Source organism: Macaca fascicularis, chromosome 5 (assembly GCF_037993035.2).
Source record: "Macaca fascicularis isolate 582-1 chromosome 5, T2T-MFA8v1.1".
In the NCBI taxonomy this organism is placed as follows: Eukaryota; Metazoa; Chordata; class Mammalia; order Primates; family Cercopithecidae; genus Macaca; species Macaca fascicularis.
Window position 1 is genome coordinate 151,315,118 of NC_088379.1, and position 23,619 is coordinate 151,338,736.

A 23,619-nucleotide genomic window follows, 5' to 3' on the forward strand; every position below is an offset into this window, starting at 1 on the left:
CAACCACCACTTCTCAATCCTCTATGTGTGCCAGGCACTGCGCATACATCATCTTTACATATATCACTTCATGCAATAGGTACAGTGCTAAGTAAAAAACATGAGATGTATTTAAAATACAGCCCAACTATATATGGCCATTTTAAATTAGCTTAAACAAACAAATGATTACACATTGAGTATCTCTTAACCAAAATGCTTAGGACCAGAAATGTTTCAGATTTTTAGATTTTTCAGATGTTTGAATATCTGCATTATATATACTTACTGGTTGAGCATCTCTAACCCGAAAATCCAAAATCCAAAATGCACCAGTGAGCATTTTCTATGAGTGTCATGTTGCCATTCAAAACGTGTTAGATTTTTGAGCATTTCCAGTTTCAGATTTTCAGAACAGGGATACTGAACTTGTATAAATAGTTACACACGTACGGATAGTTGAAACTTTCCTAAATTTAGGCATATACTAAAGTAACTACAGAAGTTATCTAGAACACTGGACCAACCAGGTTTTCTTTTCCATTCAGTTTTCTTTTAGCATTTGAAGTATGGCTTATTATAAAACTAACTTTAGAAACACACCCTAGGGTTTTGTTTGAGGGACCTTTTAGATCTTTAAGTTAGATAAGGTCTATCTGAGTATTTTTCTGTGTCAAATTCCAGTTGTAGCTAAAGTCACTCCTATTTGGTGAGGCTTGCTGAAAAGAAGGTAGATAAAATCCTCAATCCATTGAAAGTATACAGTTATACATATTAAAAGAATGATCTCATAACTGAAAATGATAGTTATTACAACTATAATTAAATATCATAATTATGGCAAGCATTTAATGAGTAGTCACTCTATGTCACACCAAATTATTTATATTCTTTACCTTTCCATTTAAAATTCATATTATACCCATTTTACAGCTGAAGTAAATGAGAAATAAAATAATTTATCTAAAATCAGAGAGTAATTAATTAGTAGAGTCTGCATTTGAACAGGTCTAGAGACACCAAAGCCCACACTCTTTTCACTATGTTAAGGTGTCAACATTAAAAACCTTGACTAAATATAAAATGCTTGAACCATCACTTATATCAAATTCACGAACTCAAGAAAATATCCCTCTGACCCACCCAACCATTTCCTGTCCTCCATACCCCCCAACTCCCAAAAGATAGCTCATGCAGTTTGCCAAATGTACACCAAAAATAAAGAGAAATAAAAGTGACATCTCAATACAAAATATAAATCCTTCAGCATCTTAAAAATAAACTTTTCTATAAAATATAGTGGAATAACTGAGGGACAAACATTAAAGAATAATGAACGTGCAAAAAAATGCACTGCTGTCAGCATTATACCTGGGTACAAATGTGTTAGAGCATCTTAGTTTAAAACAAATCAAGTTAAGTGCCTGTTTAGAAAAACACTTCCATGTACGGCATACATACCAGTGTTAGGAAGAAAAGCAAACCCAGAAATTAATTAAGAAATGAGTGGTTTTACAGAGTGCTATAAGAAGAACTTTCTAATAAAGTGAAATCTTCCTACAGATTTCCTTCTCTCATTTACATATCTGTGCAGGCTTATTCTGTTTTTTTTTTTTCTTTCAAGCCCCTTTGCCCTTTCAATCATGAAGCATATTACTCCACTGTCAGTGCAAAGCAGTTCCTAACAACAGGGAACCCAGCTGGGATAGGAAGAGGGCAGCGGGCTCATGCATTAACATAATAATCCAACTGTGTTCCCATAGGCCCTTAGGGCAGACAGCATATTAGGTAGGCCTCCTGTGCAGACCCTGGTGGAAGCTGCCTTATCACCTGCCTATCAACCTGTGGCAGCTAGAGCTAGCTCAATAGCACCAGCTCCTGCCAAGCAGTGGTGCCCAATTACCTTACTACAAAAGACAGAAATCCATTTTTCTATGTCGGTTTAATGTACCCAATGCATTTCCTTATTTATGATTTGAATCTATGTTTCTGCATCGTTTCCAGGGGATTGACTTATTGCCTTTTAACTTTTTAAAGTCTAGTTATCTAAAGGCCATTCTGCAGCAGTAGGTAGGAAAGAGACTGAAATGTGAATTTCAAATATAAAAGCCCAAGTTGGTAAAAAGCAAACCACTTAGTCACCGGTTGTCTAAAGATTCCTCAATCAATATAGAGGACTAGAAGTGTGAGGAAGATCTGAATGGCAGTCATCACTATTTCCTCATGGGGATAAAAGTGAGGGTACTCCTATACCAATGTCTCCTTTAAATGTTTCAAGCACATCGTAAGATTCCCATAAAGCATAAACCTTTGTACACACTGATTCCAATAAGAAAAGTTGTGGACAGATTACTACAACCGGCTGATGGTATAATCAAAAAAGATGTCAAAATTATTTTGTTTAATCTCAAATGATTATTGAAGACAGTTTAAAAAAAAAAAAAAAGGCTGACTCGCTGACATGCTTTTTACTGTTTGCATGTATGACACATATGTTTTATTTTAATGCTGTTTAGTTTCTAGAATGTTTTATCTGTGTGTGATTTTCTTTCCAACCTACAATATATATCAAGTAAGGAAAAGCTGAAGGGTATATTCCACTAAAAATTTCTATTTACCACGTTACATAAGATCATCTTTAAAACACCCTAACAGACGTTTGAAATCATAATTCATTTCGGTGAATTAAATATAGCCTCATTCCTTGAAATTTCCCCTTAAAAAGGTTGCAAAGAAGGGGTATAATTTGACATTTAATTTAACGGGAAAAAGTGCTTTTAGAAGTATTCTAAATAAGGCTATTTAAAAGAGCATGAGACTACCAATTTGGCTAGGGAAACATTTTCTACTAATTTAGTATTTTTAAAAAATGAGTTTCTAGAAATCTTACATTTTTGTGGGTATTTTAATTTTAAAAAATGGATCCTGCAGTCAAACAAAAGTACATGTATCCAACATTTCTATGAATTTTAAATGTTAGGGAACCAACACTATTATTTATAGCAACCAACCTGATATACTTTATATATATTCTAATTAATCAAAATTAAGTATCAAGGGCTATGGCACTGATTTTCACTGGCACAGTTATCTCTGTTACCTTAAAAGTTTTTGCAACACATTAAACAGGTGAGGGTGACCATTCTGCAACTTGTCAGTTCTTTGGATTACTTCCATATATACCAGACAGGGTTTTATATGAAGTAAATATCCTCCTCATGTTGAAGAAAGTTGTTCTTTACTAAACAACCTGAGGAAAAGTCAAATAAAAGAGAAAAAAAAAAAAAAACCTAGAAGAAGTTTTCCTTCCATAAGTAAATCCTGAGCTATTTAATAGTCTCTAAACAATATACTGCAATATGTTATTGATAAAAGTATAAATACAAAATACTAAACTCCATTATAAATATTAATGCTCATATATGTGTTAAACAACAAAATTATACATATCTGCCTCTTGATCTTTTGGGGGATTCCAGGGGCTCTTTATTCTTCAAGAATTCTTACATTTTGACAAAATGTAATGCATCTTCTAAGTCATTAAGGATAGAAATTTGATTTTTGATTAAAAAACAATCAACAGCAGCCATGTGGTGACAGGATAAATAGTGGCCAGACTTTACCACTTTAATTCCTTAAAGAGGTACATTTCCACTCTAGGGTAAACAAGAAAAGCATGTATATGAAATAGAAATCAGTTATGCCATTACTAAGAACTTGATTTTATCTTAAATAGCAACTTATTTAGCTAGAATAATTTGGTCTCTAAAGGGTGGTAAAGAAGGCAATAAGGACAGAATTATAGTATGATTTCCAGCATTAGCAATTCAACTTTGGATAAGCTTAAGATTTATAAAACTTACAAAATTTCTAAAAGTAAAGATAAATGAAGAAGATGTTATCTAAAAATTTGAGTGAGAGTAAATACAAAAAGAAAGTCATGTGAAATAAACCTATTTATGTTTACGTGTGATATACTAATTTTAAAATGTACCCCCAACCCCCACCAGCAGTTTCTATAGCCTGCACATTCCTGTATTTGAAATAAGCCACATCTTCATTTTGATTGTACCAGAGCATTCCCTTCCCTCCAGAGAATTACCTAGAAAGGACCTTCCTTTTCCAATGAAAACCATTTGATTCCTAAGAACTTTACCCAGTTCAATCTGGTGGTATAGATATGGCTTCAGAGATGGTTTGCAGCTAGTATTTTTTGACATTTCTGCCAAGGATGAGATTAAGTATGAGATATCGAAATTACACGTTAATATAGGTGCATTTTACTTTGTTTCTTCCTGAATAGCCCTTCAGCTGTAGAGGCACATACATTTTTCCCCAGGCAAAATCCCCAGGCTAAAATAACTGAGCCTCATATCTTCAGGAAACCCAGCTTCCCAAACATTATTCTTAGGTATCTGATTATCTATCAGCTGTAGTTTCATTTTGTATTTAATCATGTAAATCTTACTTGAAAAAAAGAAAAATAATCCACTTAAAACGTTTCCTGTCAACCACTCATATTGAATATAATCAATGGCCATACTTAATTTTCTATTATAGTTTTTTTAAATGTTGATCTTTATTTTAGCAATAGAGTTAGAAGTCACAAGATTCAAGAACCAATCATTTTTGTTCCCCAAACATCCTTGCCTTCCACGATTGCCCTCTTGAGCAACATGCTATGCACTGGAGAAAGGACACTCGCATTTGCCAAGATCTAATCCTGTCACTTTGCAACCTCAGCCTCTTGGGTAACTTAAGCGTCAAAGACCACCATTCTAAACAGTAACAGATGTTTCAAAGCTCTTACTCCAAACCTCGGGTGAAGATAAATATAACTTTAAATGAATACTAGAGAAATTGATCAAACAAGTAAAAAAATAAATAAATACCTCAAAAAACCTTTCAATCCATCATGAACTAAAAAGAAAATGTTAAGATTGTATATACAACCTTGAAGCTTTTAAAATTAAGAGAAATTAAAACGCATATTAAATCTTCACATTCTGACAAAGCCAACTGAATTTATATTGCAAGCACATAATTTTTATCATAAAAAGTTTACAGATGACTACCTCAACACCCATGCAAGTACTAAATCATTATGCATTAAGCGGCTAAAGGTGTTTTTAGAAAAAGATCTTAATTGCCTGCCCTTACAATTTATCTCTTATTTCACATCAGAACCCTTCCTGAAAAGCTACAGATAGGATGAAGAAACAGAATTAACACCTAAAAGATGAAGAAAAAGAAATAAAATATGAGAAGGTAGAGGAGGAGGCAATGTAAAAGGAAATTTATGAATGAGGAAGGTAGAGTAACTAAAGAGTAGCAACTAGAAAACTAACACTCTTCACCTCCTTAAATTTGAGAATACCTATTTTTTAAAGCACAATTAACCACTCCTCTGTAGAGTGTTGTAGAAGACATGCTGCACAAAGAGATGACACGTGCAGTAATGGCCCATGAGGTAAATAAGGCGGAGGCAAGCGGCAGGGCACCAATGGCCAATGCAAAATAAATACATTAAGAATAAGTGGTCAGCAGTATTGACAACTTCTGAAAGACAAAACGACGAGTTACCTTTCAGTCTTCACTTTAACAAATGACCATTTAAACTGTGTGTGTTTGTGTGTGTGTGCATGTGCATGTGTCTTGGCTTGAAGGGTAAAGGGGAGGCACATGTGGAGTTACCTGAACAGAAGAAAGCAAACAGCACCCTGAGCCACAGTCCAATGGGATGCTGGATCTCCTTTCTTTTGGAATTTAGTTCTAAAACTATGACTTGCATTGTCTCAGATCAAATCTTGCTATAAAAAATCTTTAAGGAATTGATGGAATTATGGTTTTCTCTAATATTACTTGCTTAAAGTAATCTATTACTTAGGGCTCAGGTATATTTATGGTAAGGTGACCATCACTGACTCAACTTGCATTCAAAACAGGAAGACAGTTAATTAGACTGGTTTAGTGATAGCAAATGGTGGTGTTCACAGTGGGGGAAGCCAGTAGCAGAAACACAAGTGTAAAGAGTGAAAAACACAGATCACCCTTTGTCACGGAAGTAACAACAAATTCTGGTCTGAAAAAATAAAAAATAAAAAATACAGGCTAGGGGCAGTGGCTCATGCCTGTAATCCCAACACTTTGGGAGGCCGAGGCCGGTGGATCACGAGGTCAGGAGATCGAGACCATCCTGGCTAATATGGTGAAACCCCATCTCCACTAAAAATACAAAAAATTAGCCAGGTATGGTGGTGGACACCTGTAGTCCCAGTGACTCAGGAGGCTGAGGCAGGAGAATGGCGTGAACCTGGGAGGCAGAGCTTGCAGTGAACCAAGATCTCCAGCCTGGGCAACAGGGTGAGACTCCATCTCAAAACAAACAAACAAACAAACAAAACAGTTATTTCTCCAGTTCTTTGTACAAGAAGCCAATTTTATTCTTGCTTCAATACTTAAATCTGGAAACAAAGATATAAATCAATTAATCCTTATATACTGCTCCTAGGAGCTTCATTTTCCTCAAGGAATTAAAAGAAGCCTTGACCACTACACAAAGAATATGAAATCTCTGCACTACATTGCTAACACATATCTCCAATTAGATTTAAAGACATGTTTACAGCTTTTATGCCAAGTTTATATGACTATATGCTAAAGAATGTGTTGTAGCACTTAAAAGCTCTAAAGCTGACTAATCATGCTGTTGATAACAATGGTTTATGATTACATCTCAGAAAACGCAAGAGTAAGGCTTTTACACACTTTTGTTACATGATAATGTTAAACAGAAACAAAAACAAGTAGCAAAGTCAACCAAAATCTTTTGTTTTCTTTTCTGATACTCTCATCTAGAGGTTAAAAACTCAGAAGTTATAATTAGATTTTTACTCATCCCTTGGATAAATTCAGCTGAAAGCTTTTAGAGGCTCTAGAATTAAGAATAACCTAAAACAGCAAATGCATTTGTATTTTCCAATTTTGTACATGTGTAAGTAATGAAGATTATATCATAAAAGCAAACAGATAAAGGATAACAAGAATTTTTAATTAGAATTTCATTAGTAATAGCAATGTGAAAAGAAAGAGGTCAACTATTAATAAAATACAGATTTCCCACCACTGGGATTTATTCTGAATTCATTTTAAGAACAGGAAACTGTGATCTAAAAATCACCACTCTGAAACAGTTAAAAGTTGAAATACTTGTGCTTAAAAAGGATTGGGGCCGGGCGCGGTGGCTCAAGCCTGTAATCCCAGCACTTTGGGGGGCCGAGACGGGCGGATCATGAGGTCAGGAGATCGAGACCATCCTGGCTAACACGGTGAAACCCTGTCTCTACTAAAAAATACAAAAAACTAGCCGGGCGAAGTGGCGGGCGCCTGTAGTCCCAGCTACTTGGGAGGCTGAGGCAGGAGAATGGCGTGTACCCGGGAGGCGGAGCTTGCAGTGAGCTGAGATCCGGCCACTGCACTCCAGCCTGGGCGACAGAGCATGACTCCGTCTCAAAAAAAAAAAAAAAAAAAAAAAGGATTAGGAATTTAAGAACAGCTTTTTGTACATATAAACCATGTGGTTTCTACTGATGTATAATTTTAACTTAGAACCATAATGCCCATTTATTTCATGATAAATGATAACACACTTGATAGCATATCTATTTGGGAGAAGAATAACAGCTTAGAGATTTCAATCAAGCACGAGAGTTCCCTTTCATTTCTCTTTTCTGGTGTGTGCATTTAACACTACACAAAAGAAAACATATCAAAACAGAACTATACTCACTAAAATTTAAGGTTATTCCAACAAAAGGGTTAATTAGGGAAACAAATTTTCTCAGACTGTTAATAATGGGAATGACACATACTATGTGTCCATAAGTAATTCTCAGGTATCTTTGATCTTCAGCCCCATGCGGTTTCTGTTGCCTACCATAGCCTGGCCTCTGGGACTCTCTCAGAACCAGACATCTGGCTACTTTGTTGTTTTAGACTAATCTCCTCCCAGGAGAGCTCAAGAAATGACACCAGGCAAGGAGGGTCCTGGCAAGGGAAAAAACATTACAGTATTAGCAGATTTCTTTTTGAGTGGACGACAGTATCAAAATTGTTTTCAAATGTCTACAGGGGTGTTAGGAGCTCTTCTGTTCTGTGGTTTTACTCTGGCATAATTTAAATAGGATGTACATATTATATCTTTAAGGCCCATCAATCAACTTTAAGAATTCACTGAATGTTAATCATAGAATATTACAATATGTAGCAGAAAGTTGTGGGGAAAAATACAAATCAGATTAATTCCTCACCCATCTGTTAGGGTTGGATGATGACTGATAAAACAAAGATTTTAATTGTCAGCTGAAGGGTTACACCAAAATTGTGGGACAATGTCTAAGATTTGTAAATACAGTTGCATGTTTCCCATTATGCCAACTCCCTATCCTATTTCTTCTAGCTGGGATTTTTGAAAGATTCATAGCTACTAATCTACTAAAAAGATTTTACTAAAGTGGGCTTCTGTAAGGTGCCTCTAAGGAAAGCAAGAAAGAGCAAGAAGAAATGTTACGAGCTTTAGAAATAAAAATAAAACAGTGATGTCAAGGACAAAGTGTTATATTCATAGTCACAATATCACCAACATTTTTTCCAAGAAAACAAAAATAATCATCAACATCTGCATATCATTTTAGGCATTATTGTTCAATCTCAAAAATCTATACAGTTTAAGAAAAAATTGCCATTTGTTACACAAATAGAATATAAGCCAAGTGGGAAAACAGCTTAATTTGTGAACTTTGATATTTTATCCTAAAATATCAAATTTTACCTGTTTCTAACATATAATTACAGATTTGGATAATGTATAAAATCAAATGTTCCCCTGCAATATGATATTTATATTGTTTTACAGGATGATAGAAAACTCACCAGATTGCCAAAATACCCAACACACTCATCTCTGATCTATTAAGAGAAATTAGTCATTTTAGGTTTCAATTATCCTAGTAAAAATAAAAGCATATAGCTATATAGTGACTTCAGCTTTGTACTATATTTCGTAGCTTAGCAATTCTAATACCCTACTTTATCATAACACTACCTACTCTCTGTTAATATCCATTATAATTAAAACAGATGAAAATGTTCAGAAGATAAATATAAGAAAGATAATCTTAGGCAATCATAACTCATTTATGATTAATTTCCCAAGTAAATACAAAAGAATTGTGCTACAATGGAATAAGCCAGTTAGGACAATATTGTATGATTCTATTTATATGAGGTTTCTAGAATAGTCAAGTTCTTAGACACAAAAAGTAGACTGGTAGTTGCCAGAGGGTGGGGGAAGGGAGTATGGAGACCAGTCGTTTAATTAATGGAAGTTTCAGCTTAGGAAGATGAAAAAGTTCTAGAGACGGATGATGGTGGTTATACAACAATATGAATGTACGTAATGCCACTGAACTGTACACTTAAAAATTATTTTACCACAATTCAAAAAAATTGTTAGAAAAATGATATACAAACCCTAAGACAATAAAAATTCCAAGATCTTTTATTTAGACTGTCGCCCTTTGACCAAAGATGCATAAAGTTTAAGAGAAGCATTATAACCACATGTTAATTTATACATTCAACATTCAAAAAACATTCAACATTCAAAAAACAAACAAAAAAAGCAGAATATCTGTCCCAGAATATTTTAACAAAATTGATTCCAGAAAGAACGTTTTCAAAAATTCCCCTAGATGTCTGAGTTTTGTACGTAGTATAAGGCATACTGCAGCTAAATAACAAAACTTTTCTCAATATTAATCTGTATTTCTAAAAGATTCCAAAGGTTAGAAAATTCAAGACAACTAGATTTTTTTATAACACCACATTGTTATTAAGTTATTAATATAACTATTAAGTTATATTAGACCCAAAAAGTAATTCAGCTCTTCAGTACCTACTAGATATCACATTATTTTAAATTATATTCAGTGTAGTTCCAATGTTAAATGTCCTTTATTATATTCTATTATTTGAAAATTATAAGCTTATACATTTTATATAAAATGTGCTTAGTTTGCTGTATATAAAATATTACCCCCAATAACAGTAGATTATACAAAGAGATGCTCATTTTTCTTTCATGTAAAAGATGTCCCAAGGTGGGCAATCCAGGGCTGGCATGGCAGCTCCATAGTCAAAAGGACCCCACATCCTATTCTTGCTGCTCCACTGTCATTAGCAGGCTATCTCATGAGCCAAGAATGCTCCTCAAACTCTAATAATCAAATCAACATTCCAGTAAGCGGAAAGATGATGAAAAAAATGAAGGCTGTACCACTTCCATTTAAGGGGACGACCTGGATGTAACATAAAATACTTTTATTTACATCTTAAAAGCAAGAATTTAGTCATATGGCCAAACAGAACACAGGAAGTCTAGTAGATAAATGTAGATAAATATGATTATTTCAGTTGGATGCCAGCTAAAAGTTGGGGTTCTGTTCTAAAGATGAAGGTGAGGTCGATAATTGAAAGCAACCAGAGGAGTGATGTCAGCAAGATGGCTGACAGGAAGCTGCTAGTGATCTTTCTCTTTTACAAAAAAAAAAAAAGAATAAGCAACTGCATATTTACCAAAACAGCTAAAGGAGAGCACCAGAGAACAGCAAATAAACAGGAGAAATGGTGGAAAGTACAAAAACCCGAGATGGCGGCACAGAGAAGGGAAGGAAACCTCAGGTCTCCTGTACATTGGAGCAGCATTCTCCCAACCCCAGAGGTGACACCGCATCCTGCCCCTCAAAGGACTCCAACCCTCCAGCACACCAGAGCAGTTGTACCTCTAAGTACCACACCTGATGTGGCACCCCACCTTTGAGAATACAGAAGCTCCCCAGACTGCTGTAGCCATGCTTTCTGGGGCTAAGCAGATACAGTAATTCCCATCCCAAGAATTCAGAGCCCTGGCTAAGCCATACCACCCCACTCCCCAGGCCAAATAGGCACAGTGCCATGCCTACCTGGAACAGAATGAGTCCCCGACAGTCCAAGCTGCTGAAGCACCCCATCTCTCCAGACGGTAAAGTCATTGCTGCACTGCGCCCCACGTCCCACAAGCCAAAGTGGCATCTTACCATTTCTGGGTCCTTGCTGCAGCTGCTGCTGCTGTTGCTGCTGCTGCACTTTGTGTCACAGAACCTGGGCTATGGCCATGTTCTACCACTTCAGGGTTCAGAGTCACCTCATCCCCCAGAGCCTGAGGTACCACTGTGCCCTCGTGGCTCCAGGTCCCAAATTGCAGCTGTGCTCTGTTCCCTGGGCCTGAGCCTCTGGAGTACACCTTCTTCCCAAGAGTTATGCAAGTACTATGCTATGCCACCCAGGGGCAGTACCATAACTGCATCCAGCCCAGGGTTTGGGCTTCTAGGGTATGCTTCAGAGCAATGGACCCCAGCCTAGTGAGAGAACTGCATTCAATCATGCCTTGAAGAGTGAACCTGTGCCTCAAGTCCCAGGTGCTAATAGTAATCTCAAAAGATCCTGAGCCCAAGAACCTGGATCCACAGGCACCCTGAGCACCTGTGCCATGAATACCAGTGCTGCTGTGGCTGCCTTTGAGCTATGCAGACCCAACACCCAAAGAGATCCCCTCAGCTAAGACTCCAAATTGTATGAAAAGCAAAAACAGAAAAATCCCTAAAGTCCCTGCCCTAATAAGCTGTGAAACCACCACCACTGCCATGAACTCCTGCAGCATAGACCACAGAGGCATCCACAGTCATTACTAACATTGATCACAACAAAAGAAGCTGCACAAAGATTTCACCATTGCACCAATACAAAACCAGAGCCACTATAATCTGTCCAACTGCCACCCTTAGGCTCATCTTCAGGGACAAGTCTTCCCCCAATGAAAGCCACTCTATAAAGTTTGGAAGAGGTGATCGCACCACCAGATGCACAGACATAAATGCAAAAACACAAGACACATGAAAAAGTAAGGAAGAATGACACCACCAAAGGAACTAAATGATTCTCTAGTAACTGATACAACAGAAAAGAAATTTACTAATTATCTGAAGAGGAATTTAAAAATAATAATCTTAAGGAAACTCAACAAGATATAAAAGAATACAAATAGATAATTTAATGAAATCAGGGAAATAATTCATGATCTGAATAACAAATTCATAAAGAAACAGATAACACAAAAAATAATCAAACAGAAATCTTGAAGCTGAAGACCAATCAATAAAGTAAAAAATGAAATATAAAGCCTCAATAGCAGACTCCACTGAGCAGAAGAAATAATCTGTGAAGTTGAAGAAAGGACTTTAGAAGTGACTCAGTCAGAAGAAAAAATAAGAAAAAGAAGAAAAAGAGTGAAACAGCCTATGGGACTTATGGAATGCTACTAAGCCAACAGATTTTTGGCATTATGGGAGGTCCAGAGGAGAAGACACAGAGAATGCTAAAAACTTTCCAAGCCTTGGGATAGATACAGGCATCCATATCTATGAAGCTCAAAGTTCCCAAATTAATTGAATCCAAAGAGGAATTCTCCCAGGGACATTATAATCAGACTGTCAAAAGTCAAAGACAAACAGAAAACTTTAAAAGCAGCAAAAGAGTCAAGTCACACATAAGGGAGTCCCCATTTGACTACCAGTGGATGTCTCAGGAGAAATCTTATAGGCCAACAGCCAGTGGAATGATATATTCAAAGTACTGAAAGAAAAAAAAAAACTGACAACCAAGAATACTATATCCCCACAGCTGTCTTTCTAGAAAGGAAGGAGAAAGTTTTTCATAGACAAGCAAAAGCTAGGGGAATTCATTACCACTAGGCCTGTCTTATAAGAAATACTAAAAGGAGTTCCTCAAGTGGAAACAAAAGGACAATAATTACTATCATGAATACATACGAAAGTAAAAAACTTTTCAGTAGAGGTAAACATATAAACAAATCTAGAATACTCCAACACTGTAGTGATGGTGTGTAAATCATACATATTTCTAATATGAAGGTTAAAAGTCAAAACAGTGAAAATTAACTAAAGCGATGATAAATTGTAAAGGAACACACAATATTAGAAGATGTACATTTTGAGATTAAAAACATAAATGGGGTAAGGTAAATGGCTAAAGTTCTTGTATGTGGCAGAAGTTAAACTGTTATCAGCTTACAACAGTAGTTTATAAGATGTTTTATCTAAACCTCATAGTAACTATACACACACACACAAAAAAAACCCTACATCATATATACAAACAATAAAGAGAAAGAAATCAAAGTACAGCAATACAGAAAATGATCAAATCACAAAGGATGACGAGAGGAAAAAAGAAATAAAGAACAAAACAACCAGAAAACAAGTAACAAAAGGTAATAGTAAGTCCTTACCTATCTCTAACAACCTTGAATGTAAATGGATTAAATTCTCTAATACAAAAGACATAGAGAGGATGATTGGATTAAAAAAAATAAAAAAAAAAAAAACCAGATCCAGCTACATGCTGCCTACAAGAGATATACATAAGCTTTAAGAAGACATATAAGCTGAAAGTAAAATGATAGAAGATATTCCACATAAATGGTAATCAAAAAAGAGCAGGGATAGCTATACTTATATCTGATAAAATAGGCTTCAAGTAAAAAACTGTCAAAAGAGAAAAAGAAGGTTATTATTAAATGATAAAGGGGTCAATTCATCAAGAGGACATGACCACAGTAAATATTTATACACCCAACACGGGAGCCTCTAAATATATAAAGCAAGAATTAATGGATATGAAGGGAGAAATAGATAGCAATGCAATAATAGTAATGAACTTCAAGACCCATTTTTAATAATGAAAAGATCAGGCCAGGTGCAGTGGCTCACACCTGTAATTCCAACATTTCAGGAAGCCAAGGCAGGAGGATCGCTTGAGGCCAGGAGCTTAAGAGCAGCATGGGCAACATAGTGATACCTTGTCTCTACAAAAATATTTTTTAAGTTAGCCAGGCATGGTAGCATGTGCCTGTAGTTCCAGCTACTCAGGAGGCTGAGGCAGAAGGATTGCTTGAGCCCAGGAGCTCAAGGCTGCAGTGAACTATGATCCCACCACTGCACTCCAGCCTGAGTGACAGAGAGAGACTCTGTCTCTAAAAATTTTTTCTGAGTGAATAAATCAACCAGACAGAAAATGAATGAAGAAACACTGAACTCAAATTGCACTTTGACTATCTGTCCCTCAAACATAGAAATAACAATGTTGCATAATCTCACTTATATATAAAATCTAAATTTTTTAAAAAAGTCAAACAGAGAGAGATAGAAAAAAATACTGGTTATTGGGAACAGGACAAAGGAAGAAATGGGGAGATGTAGGTCAGCAGATACAAAGTAGTAGATATTTAGATAAAAAGTCTAGAGATCTAATGTACACATGAGGATAATAGGTAATAAAATTATGGGATTTATGCTATTGTAGGTAAGTATGGATTTTTTTAAATAAAAGGGAAAAGTTCTTCCTATTACTAGTATCAGATTAGCATAAATCAGATAAAAGAGTGGGAGTTATTGATATATCACCAAAATGAAAATAAAAATTTTTAAATTTGATCAATTTGAGAAAATAAAGCCCAATTTAAAAGACAGATACAAGGAATTAATTTCCTTGCAACAAATTAATTTCCTTTATTTCCTTAAATATGAATTGAGTACTTACCCAATAATAATATAGGCAGATCCTTCCAATGAGTTAATATTCTGTGTTGCCTTAGACAGAGTCAAATGTGGGGACCAGAACATACCATATAGACCAACGTCAATGATTTTCTACCATCCCACCTCATCCCTTTTACCCACTGGAAAAAAAAATGTAGGAAAACAAGCAAAACAGTAAAACTTAGGATAACCAAACCAATTTCCTATTGTGTCTATCTCCCAGATCAAATAGAGAATTATTTGTACAGAGTCACACAGGAGGGAATTGAAGAAGATTATCTTATTTGACTGTGACTAGAGATTTTTGAGTTAGAGATATAGCTGCTCTCCACTGACCATTTATCTCCTTGGCTTTTACAACATCCAAATCAAGCTGCAGTGATTCATTTTGAGGGGACTTTGGAAGCAGGACTTCAAACAGTAGGTGGCCACCTAGCAGAAAGTCCTAAAGGGGCATGACACCAGCAGCAAGCTTTGGAATGGACCTTGTGGTCACAGCAAAACAGTGTCACATCGTTTGGAAGACGCTTCCTAACACCTTGGTGCTGAGCGCAGAATTCCTTAGGGAGTCCCAGTGGACCCTGGAAACACCTGCCATACAAAGACTTGGTGTTCAAGGTAATCTCCTGTCCTTGAAGACCTTCAGAGTATTTATTACTGCCAGAGCAGACAGTCTAACTACAATGGCTCCTAGAAGAAGACACAGTACCAGGAAAGCACATACGAGTCCAGGTTCAGGATTTGGAAATCCAAGAGAAAGTCCTACTCTGCGCTGAAAAAACAGTTATGCCCAGAGAAAGAGACTATGATGATGACAGCCGTAAGGATGATTACAACACCACAAGGGCCAGAGGACCATGCAAGGTCCTTCTAAAGAGTCTAGCATGGTGAACACCTGGTTGGTGAAGGAATTAAAATTCACCAGAATAGATAAGGAGAGACAATGATGAAAGAAAAGGAGGGAAAAGGCAGGAAAGAGAAGGCAAGAAGCTCAGAAAAGAGGTATGAATTATAAAAATACAGAGATTTAAAAAATGAAGAAGATTTTAAAAATCAAGTAAACTATTATGGTATTCTCTCTTCCCAGCCTTATGAAGTAAAAAGAAATGTGAATGTGTGAGACAACTTAAGAAAAAGAGAGAATACTAAATCTTTTTTCAGGTATCATGATAAAACTATGGTTTTCTAAACCAAGGTGAAACATATCACAACTCCCGAAGTAATAACACAACATTCAATAAGACAATTCAATACTCAACTAGAAACTGCAGGTCATTCAAATAAGCTCTTGAGAGCAATGATTACTTTATTACCAATTAACCACATCCAATAGACTTTCCAATTGTAATTTTTTAAAGCTAGCTTTTTAATAGCAATAACATAATGTTATTTCAAAAACGTTTTGAAAATAATGTTTTGTAATTTACAAAACATGTTCACACACATTAATCATTTAACAAACTATTTTAAGCAACACATATTTATTGCCAGGAAATATTTTATATGACCTAGTCAATAGTATGAATTCAGAGGAGAAAGCAGGTGCGTATCAATAAGGTTTCTAACACTGCAATTGTTTTCCCTTTTATCTAAACAAATAATTTTTTGAAAACTATATGTGCGTGGTGTCTTACAGTTCCAGATACATTTTTAACATTTCTTAGAATGGGATATATTTGTGTTCTCCTGGGTGGAATTGGCTTCCTGGTAGAGTTTGGGTTCATGGTACCAAAACAAATTCGGGAGTTCTTTTATGTTTGAGGTGTACAAGAAATGCACACGGAGAATCCCCTATGTCTAGGGCAGTGGCAGTCTTCTCTTTTAACTCTATAACTGCCAGTGATGCAGGACACACAGGCTTGGCCTGTGCCCCTGGCCCACCCATATCACCCAGTGTTTGGTTATTCCATTTAGATTTCGTATCTATGGGGCACAGCAATGCAATAATTCTGCCACCAACTCACCATAAGGAAGCAACCTTTCAGTCAAATTGTCAGCCAAACTGCAATTGCTTCCTCAACCAGCCTGCTCTCCTGCTCCCAATGCAGGTAATCCTGTTTCACTGACCAGGTCCCCGGAACAGAATCTATAAGCAGCACCCCCTCCACTATACCCATTCTCTTGTATCTTTCAGCCAGTTTGGGTACCTTAACCACACAGGAGAGGCTCTTCAAAAAAATGCCCTAACTACTGGAAGAGAACTTGAGAACTTGAAAACCTATTACTTCCAAGAGCCAACTTTCCAACCAGGACCCGTAAGCCTGACTCAAGCTCTAGAGACCTCCCCGCCCTCCCCTTACCTGACTTGCACATTTACACTCACCTGTTGTTTATGTTTCTGCCAATTTCCCCCCAGTTCATTACCAACCTCTGTGAAAACAAACCAGGTTTGAGCTTCCTTGTACCCTAGAGCTCCCCAGTCCTCAGAATATTAACTCAGTGCTCTATAAAGTACGAGTGCTCAATAATTTGTTTTCAGCTAATAGTAGACTGACAGTCATCCCTCAGAAAAATGTCAAGCCATCCAACTTTAATGAAGAGCCAATAAAAGATCTAGTTCTTATATGGCTGATTTATGGAGCTTTGTTGTTTTTGCTTGAGACAATGCATAATGGGATGAAAGTGTCCTGAAGAAGGATTCCATGACTTCCCATCTGTGGGACTTTAGACAAGTCATCTCACCTCTCAATCCCTATTTTCCCAACTACAAAATCAGAATAATATAAAACCAGTCCTATGTACTTCATACAATTGTATGGAAGTTAGAGATAGAAAAATATAGGCCAGATATGGTAGCTCACCCCTGTAATCTTATCTCTTCGGGAGGCCAAGGTAGGAGGATTGCTTGACACCAGGAGTTGGAGACCAGCCTGAGCAACACCTTTTCTCTACAAAAATTAAAAAAAAAAAAATAGACAGGCATAGTGGTGCACAGCTTGAGTCCCAGCTGCTCAGGAGGCTGAGGTAGGAGGATTGTTGAGCCCAGGAATTTGAGGCCAGCCTGGGAAATATAGTGGAACTCTGTCTCTACGAAAAAAAATTGTTAAAATTAGTTAAGCATGGTGGCACATGCCTGTAATCCCAGCTACTTGTGACACTGAGGCAGGAGGATTGCTTTAGCCTGGGAGGTGAAAGCTGCAGTGAGCCATGATCATACCACTGTACTTCTGCCATGGTGACAGAGTGAGACCCTGCCTCAAAACAAAAAAAAAAGAAAGAAAGAAAATATAGGTAAAAGCATTTCATAAGATATGCACAATAATTTTAAATGTATTTACCATAATAGGAGATGACCTGAAGAAGTATATTCGAATATATTTTAATTCTCTATATACTGAAACTTGCATGGATAAATCACTATTTATTTTAAATAAGAGAAAGAAATTATACTTCATCATTTGTTCAGAAAAAATATTTATTGAGCATCTCCTAATATCTTCTAACGTGCAAATCATTTTTCCCACATGAGATATTTACTTGACTAGATGATTTCAGATCATCCAAAATTAAGGAGGGAAAAAAAATGACTAAAAGTCCCATTCAGCTACTAAGATTTCTGTTTTTGTTTTTCATCACTTAATAGATTTTTAAAATGCACTATTAGCTCTTTAGGAATATTTTATTTTCTTACAGGCCAGAACAATCCTATAGAAGTCTTTTATTTCCTTCTAAGCATTTGAAGTCTTATTTCCTTCCAGGCATTATGCCTGCTATTTCAGGGGTTGCTACCACAAGGCTGTGGTTGTTAAAGCTTAGACAAAGCAGAATTGGCGTGAATAACAGAGAAGCAAAAATGCCACAGTATATAACCTATTGTGTACCTTGATTTTTCTATAAAAGTTTAACATAGGGCAAAGTTTACCTTAATATGAATTACTGCCTTAATAATACATATTTAAATCAATACACATAAGGCTAGACAAATTTCTTCAGAAATACTAATTTATTCAAATACATTTCCCATGTCCCTCATCTATGCCAAATACTGCACTAGATACAGAGGATACAACTGTGAATAAGAAATACACATTTGCGCCGGGCGCGGTGGCTCAAGCCTGTAATCCCAGCACTTTGGGAGGCCGAGACGGGCGGATCACGAGGTCAGGAGATCGAGACCATCCTGGCTAACACGGTGAAACCCCGTGTCTACTAAAAAATACAAAAAAAAAAAACTAGCCGGGCGAGGTGGCGGGCGTCTGTGTTCCCAGCTACTCGGGAGGCTGAGGCAGGAGAATGGCGTAAACCCGGAAGGCGGAGCTTGCAGTGAGCTGAGATCTGGCCACTGCACTCCAGCCCAGGCGACAGAGCCAGACTCCTTCTCAAAAAAAAAAAAAAAAAAAAAAAAAAGAAATACACATTTGCTGCCATCTAATGAGAGCTTCAGTGAGATACACAGCCATTTTCAACAGTCTGTGTTAAATGTGCCTTGACAGGGTAGTACCACAGGGCCATAGCACAGAAATGGCGAAAGCTTCCTGGAAGGAAGCTTCCAGTCAAACAGAAATATCAACACATCCATAACTTCTTAGGAATCATTACTCTGAACATAGCCTTTATTTTTTCCACACAGGTAGTTCAGGCGCTAACATCTGTGGATTGAGGCAGTCTGCTCTACCTACAGAGTTAATAGAGAAGAGCAGAGAAGGGAGGGTGAGGAGCACAGGCATTGAAGCCAGAGTGCCTGAGGTGACATCTTCACTCTACTTTGTTTGCACTCTGTAAATCTAGACAAGTTTTTTAATCTCTTTTTGTGTCAGTTTTCTCATCTGGAAAATGGGGATAGTAATAATACCTATCTCAAAAGATTAAAGGAATTAATATATGTAAAGCACTGAGAACAAGAACTGACACATAGCGTGCACTGGCTGATCTTACTATTTTGATGGCAAGAGTTTACTGTGATTGAGGTCATTCCTTATTGTGCAAGGGGTAGCAGCTCACTAAATCCACGTAGGGCAAAGGAACTGCCCACAGGTTAAAAGTACCTTCTATAATTGTGCATCAGAATAGTCCTGAGTTATTCCATCCTTCTGCTGTGCTCTTTTTTTCCTTCTGGATCAGAAATCAGAAAGTGCTTGCATTTCTTCACATCTCTAAGAGGCTTTGTAAAACCTAAGACTGGGCTTTTCCCACTCAACCGGTAAAAGACTCCTCCATTTAGCCAACAAGCTTCTAACTCAATTAACTGCCTTCCTCTTTCTCTATTGGTCCCTTTATTATCAATTAAGCTTGAAGTTGTAAAACTTTATCAACCACAGGCAAACTGTTTCTTAAAGTAGGCTCTTTTTTTTAAATCCTTTGATAAGTTTTCAATCACAATTTGAAAATAAATTTTTTTTCAAGGGAGCTACATAATTCATTCAACAAAAATTCTATTTTTTTTTGTTATCTCCAAAAAGATGATGACATCAAACCAAGAGAATTCACATCTCTCTTTATAGACTAACTGAGCATAGTAGATTATTTTTAAATTATACTGCCAGTTCTCATTTTTCATACCAAAATGTGACTATATAGCCTACCCTTAAGAGCAAGTATGCAAACACTACAGAATAGTTGGCAATTAAATAATAATTAGGGAACTAGAAATATCAAACTTCAGAGGAACAAAAAGAATACATACATGCCAACAACTTCATTGCACAAATGCAATGAGTATTCGTGAGGGCTTATTTTGACAAAGACTCACTGTAAACTCAAATGAGAGTTAGGCATATCAGTTTAATGGGTTATCAGAGGGCCACAAAAGTCCAAAGCATTTTTTTTGTAGAATACTCTATCATGCATTTAAACAAAGATTAGTGTAAATAACTATATAAAGTATTTTACCTCATATTGTTAGTTTCCCAGGCTTTTTGTCAGAGTTAGATTACCTTGGTTTGCCTATTTGAGAAGGTATACCATTTTCAAACCAGTGTGAACTTAAGGTAACTGTACTGAGATTGAACTTCATAACATTATCTCATGGTTCATATTTGAAGAATTGGTAAATGAGAAACACTATTAAGCATACACTCTGAATAATTCCCACAATAGGCTCTCTTAACTGGAACTAAAATGGACTTGCATGAAGGAAAAAAAAAACATATGCCCAATCTAGGATATCATTTAATTCTATCCCCTCTTTATTCTAGTACAGTAAATACATGAAAGAATCCTGAAATGAGAGATGGGGAACATAGAGTTGTGGAAATTACTTCAACCACTATATGACCAGGAGGAAACTGGATCATTTTCCAGCTTCCCCAAGCCCTTTTCCTGCCATTTTTATTAAGGCTACTCCTACACTGCATTAAAAAGATACAAAAGAAAAGTAGTTCCCACAAAGAAAACTCAAAGATCGGTTGGGGAGCCAAATATATGCAAAAATATCTGATTAAGGGTGAGTGTCACAACAGAAGTACAAAGTATTGTGGAGGGAAGAAAAGACTAATTCTGACTGGGCATCTATAGCAGCTTTTTGGGAGGAAAACTATATTTAAGCTGGGCCTTGACTGATGGGCAAGACTTACTAGATATGGGGGATGAGAAGGTTCTTATTATAAGTGCTGACAGATCAGGTGAGCTGACCACAAGCAGCAAAAGAATTCATCAGAAGACAAAGTCCTCAAAATAGTGAAGACTAATGTCAAAGGAACTGTCTGCAAGTAATAGGTGGCCAGAAATTCCCCAGAGCATATAGACCAAAGGCCAAAAAGTTTGTCCAGAGAATCAAAGAATCAAAGGAGCTGACTCAAGAGGAAATATGAATGGTAAACATCCATTAGAGTTTAGGGTAGTGTTTTTCAAGCTGTGGTCACAATATCAATTTAGTGAATAATGATTGGCATTATTGTTCCAAGATTGGAGAGAAGAAAAAGAAGAGAAGAAAAGGAAAAAGGTGGAGGGAGGAGGGGGAAAAAGGCAAGGGAAAGAAAGAAGAAAGAATAAATTATACACAGAGTAATTATATTTTGGAAAACTTTTCAGTTTCTGCCTGTGTGAAGAAAGGAAAGACGGGATGGAGAGAGGGAGGGAGGGAGGAAGGGAGAGAGGGAAGGAGGGAGGGAGGAAGGCAGGGAGGCAGGAAGGCAGGAGGGAAGGCAGGAAGGCAGGAAGGCAGGAAGGCAGGAAGGCAGGAAGGCAGGAAGGCAGGAAGGCAGGAAGGCAGGAAGGCAGGAAGGAAGGAAGGAAGGAAGGAAGGAAGGAAGGAAGGAAGGAAGGAAGGAAGGAAAATAAATTCCTCATTCAGAGGGCCCTGCAAGGCCAGTATCTTGGCACTGGATTAGAATGCAGCTTAGCCCACTCAATATATTCAGATCATTTGTTTGGATCCAAGTATTCTTGGGTCATGAATAATGAGCTTGAAAATCTCATTGCACTAAGCAGGATGTTCTCATTAAATACTTAGAAAGATACAGCCTGATGACTTTGTAATGCAAGTAAAGTTTAACAGAATCAGTTCTAAAGTTTGTAGCAATGCAATACAGATTAAACCTGACTCCTTTGGCCTATACACTGTCCACGTTCCTTTTTTTTTTTTTCTTTTTCTTTTTTTTTTTTTTTTTTTTGAGATAAGGTCTCACTCTTTTCACCCAGGCTGGAGTGCGTTGGCAGGATCTTGGCTCACTACAACCTCCACCTCCCAAGCACAAGTGATCCTCCCATTTCAGGCTCCCAAGGAGCTGGGACCACAGGCATATACCACCATGCCCAGCTAAGTTTTTTTGTATTTTTGGGGAGACATGGGGTTTTACCATGTCACCCAGGCTGCTCTGGAACTCCTAAGCTCAAGTGATGCACTGGCCTCAGCCTGCCAAAGTGCTGGGATTACGGGCGTGAGACACCACGCCCAGCCAGCCATGTTCTTAATAAACAGACAGATGTCAAATATCTTAATATAAAAGGAGCATAGGTTGGGAAAGCATAAAGATCTACATTTAATGCAATAAAAATAGATCATATTACACCAAGAAGCAAACAGTTTAAAGTGACAGAATATCTCCTTTCATTTACATGGGTCCTATATTTTTTCCCCCAAAATATTTTCATCTAAAACAACCGTGCCTACATACAATTGATTAAAAAGCTGAAGAAAAGACTACCCAAGATCACAGAGCTAGTTAGGGATGGGGCCAAAAGAAGAAGCTAAGTCTTCTGAGGTTTAATTTATTGACATTTTCGTAACTCCATGATTTAGTAAATTATTAAGAATAAGTCTTCTATTTTCAAGAATAACAACTTCATAAATATACACAAATACATGTGTAGCTAGCGTGTAGTTGGTACACAGACAAGCCACAGAACTTGAAAAAGGCACATGCCCAGAATTTGGAAATAAAGCTAAAAATAGTCAAATTCTCTATAATAAGATGCAAACATATAAACATTAATTAGATTAGATTAGCTAAAAGAAAAGCTAGCAATGTGTTGTTGTTTAGACTAGTGCCTCTCTAAGAACGAAGCCTGATATTTAAAATATAACTTATCAAAATAAACCAAATTATCAAAAAATGTTGCTAGTCATCATACATGCAGATATTCTGATACTGAATAAGGAGAATTAGGTTGATAACACATTTTCAATGTTTATGTAGAACTGTTTAAGTGAGCCGAGATTGCACCATTGCACTCCAGCCTGGGCAACAGTGCGAGACTCTGTCTCAAAAAAAAAAAAAAAAAGAGAGAGAGCGACAGACATACCTGATTGTTTCTTGGCTTGCGATTTTTTTGTTGTTGTTCATTGGAATGGAGCTGGGATGCTTTTCTAGGCTTTACTGTTTCAGAGAAACATCCTATAAATCTATTCAATCTTCAATCCCCTTTATCTAGTTCTAAACTCTCAAAGCAATCTTTCAATTACTAGTTTGGCTCCCCATGGCCTTTAATTCCCAAACGGGCTATCTTGAGTATCTGACATGACTATTCCAGGTTACAACAATAAATA

The 23,619-nt window shown here is 36.8% G+C and overlaps 1 protein-coding gene across 9 annotated transcripts in view; it reads right to left on the minus strand.

Annotated features, from left to right (window-relative positions):
- Positions 1-23,619, minus strand: part of SLC10A7 (solute carrier family 10 member 7) — a 256,432-nt gene that overhangs the window by 205,007 nt on the left and 27,806 nt on the right. Inside the window, exon 5 of one of the 9 annotated variants that reach the window (XM_065545560.2) lies at positions 17,415-17,720. The exons of the other annotated variants lie outside the window; for them this stretch is intronic. Coding sequence (XP_065401632.1) covers positions 17,505-17,720 — 216 coding nt within the window. The 3' untranslated portion in view covers positions 17,415-17,504. Of the gene's footprint in view, positions 1-17,414; positions 17,721-23,619 lie in introns of those variants that run through there. 9 annotated transcript variants of the gene reach the window in all.